This window comes from Halyomorpha halys, unplaced genomic scaffold, assembly GCF_000696795.3.
Source record: "Halyomorpha halys isolate HHAL.00 unplaced genomic scaffold, Hhal_1.1 Scaffold177.1, whole genome shotgun sequence".
NCBI lineage: Eukaryota > Metazoa > Arthropoda > Insecta > Hemiptera > Pentatomidae > Halyomorpha > Halyomorpha halys.
Genome location: NW_027114700.1, coordinates 1,369,238 through 1,370,617, shown reverse-complemented (window position 1 = coordinate 1,370,617; position 1,380 = coordinate 1,369,238). Strand labels below are relative to the sequence as shown.

General features: G+C 28.9%; 1 protein-coding gene across 1 annotated transcript in view; it reads right to left on the bottom strand.

The window, feature by feature from the left end:
* LOC106679084 (fibroin heavy chain) overlaps window positions 1–1,380 on the bottom strand; it is a 32,094-nt gene that overhangs the window by 6,586 nt on the left and 24,128 nt on the right. Inside the window, exon 4 of the mRNA XM_067051847.1 lies at window positions 1,078–1,124. Coding sequence (XP_066907948.1) covers window positions 1,078–1,124 — 47 coding nt within the window. The remainder of the gene's footprint in view (window positions 1–1,077; window positions 1,125–1,380) is intronic.

Below are 1,380 nucleotides of genomic sequence, written 5' to 3'. Positions count from 1 at the left end.
TATGTTTTATTTGAAAGTTGATAAAATCCCGAGAAAACTAAAAATAACCAACGAAATTGCATCAATATTAGCAAAGGCTTTGTTCCTATATTTCAAGTTTCCTTATAGCCTTAATAATGAGGAGAATATTGTCATTGAGTAAAATTTTCGATTAGCAGTTCTCATTTCGCAGTTCCGTTTTAGAGCCCAGTTTTAAAAAAATTAAAATTTGGATTTCATAATAGCATTTGAAAGACAATTAAAGTCTCTAAAATGAAATTCTCTCTAGAAGCTGCGAAAAAATAAATTCTAATTAAATTAAAAGAAAAATTGAATTTATCTAACTTTATAGACAGGATAATATATTTTTTTCCCTTTTCCAAAACAAAAAAAATTTTTTTTTCTTTCTATATCTTTGTTTATTCATTGGTATTTCATTTACTTATATTATGAATATTTTGGAGGTTATTCGTATTTCAAAACTAAATTTAAAGCATATTTGAGGTCACTTATAAGCTTAAAAAAATAGATACAATTATTGAAATAATTCATTCATACATTTGACTTCAGGACGTCTTAATTCCAGAATAAGCCGGGCAATACACTTAACGATGACATGTACAAGAATGTGGGCAATAAATAAGTCTAATAATAATACTGGCAAGGTTATGGGGTGTATTGAACAAAGAAAATGGTCTTAATTTCTTATACAACCGGAATATAATTATAAGTAAGCTGAGGAAGCATTTATGTACATTAAAAAAATAATAAATTCTCAATATATTTTTGAACTTTTGTTAATTATAAATAAATAAAAAGTGATTAGCAGTTCTTATCTCAGGTCCGTTTCAGAGCCTAGTTTAAACAAAATTAAAATTTGGATTTTCATAATAGCATTTGAAAGATAATTAAATTCTCTAAAATTAAATTCTCTCTAGAAGCTGCGACAAAAATAAATGCTAAATTGAAAATTAAAAATTAAATGTGTACGCTACTACATTAAAGGAGTGATCATAAGAATACAATATTTGAGTTGGTTGCCTGAAACTATTCACTAAACTATATATGTAAGGAATAATGTTATTCCATCCCACTTACCAGCTGGTTCATCCTGGTGGTGTACCTTGGTCGAATCGTACTGGTGTCTGATGACCGAGAGGCCAAATTCACTTTATATAGGTCTGGACAGGGTCCTGACATTTAGCTCCAGACAAGAAGTGGACCTCCCTTTCCGCTCGCTGGTCCATCCCTTACGTAAAGAAAACAAATCAAATTATGTAAAAAGTTACCACTTTGGGCAAAAAAGTTGTTGAAATTGTAATATAACCTGGATTTTATGATGACATCGGATAACTGTTCTTTGCAAAATAAATATAACTGGATTGATGTGTATTATATATA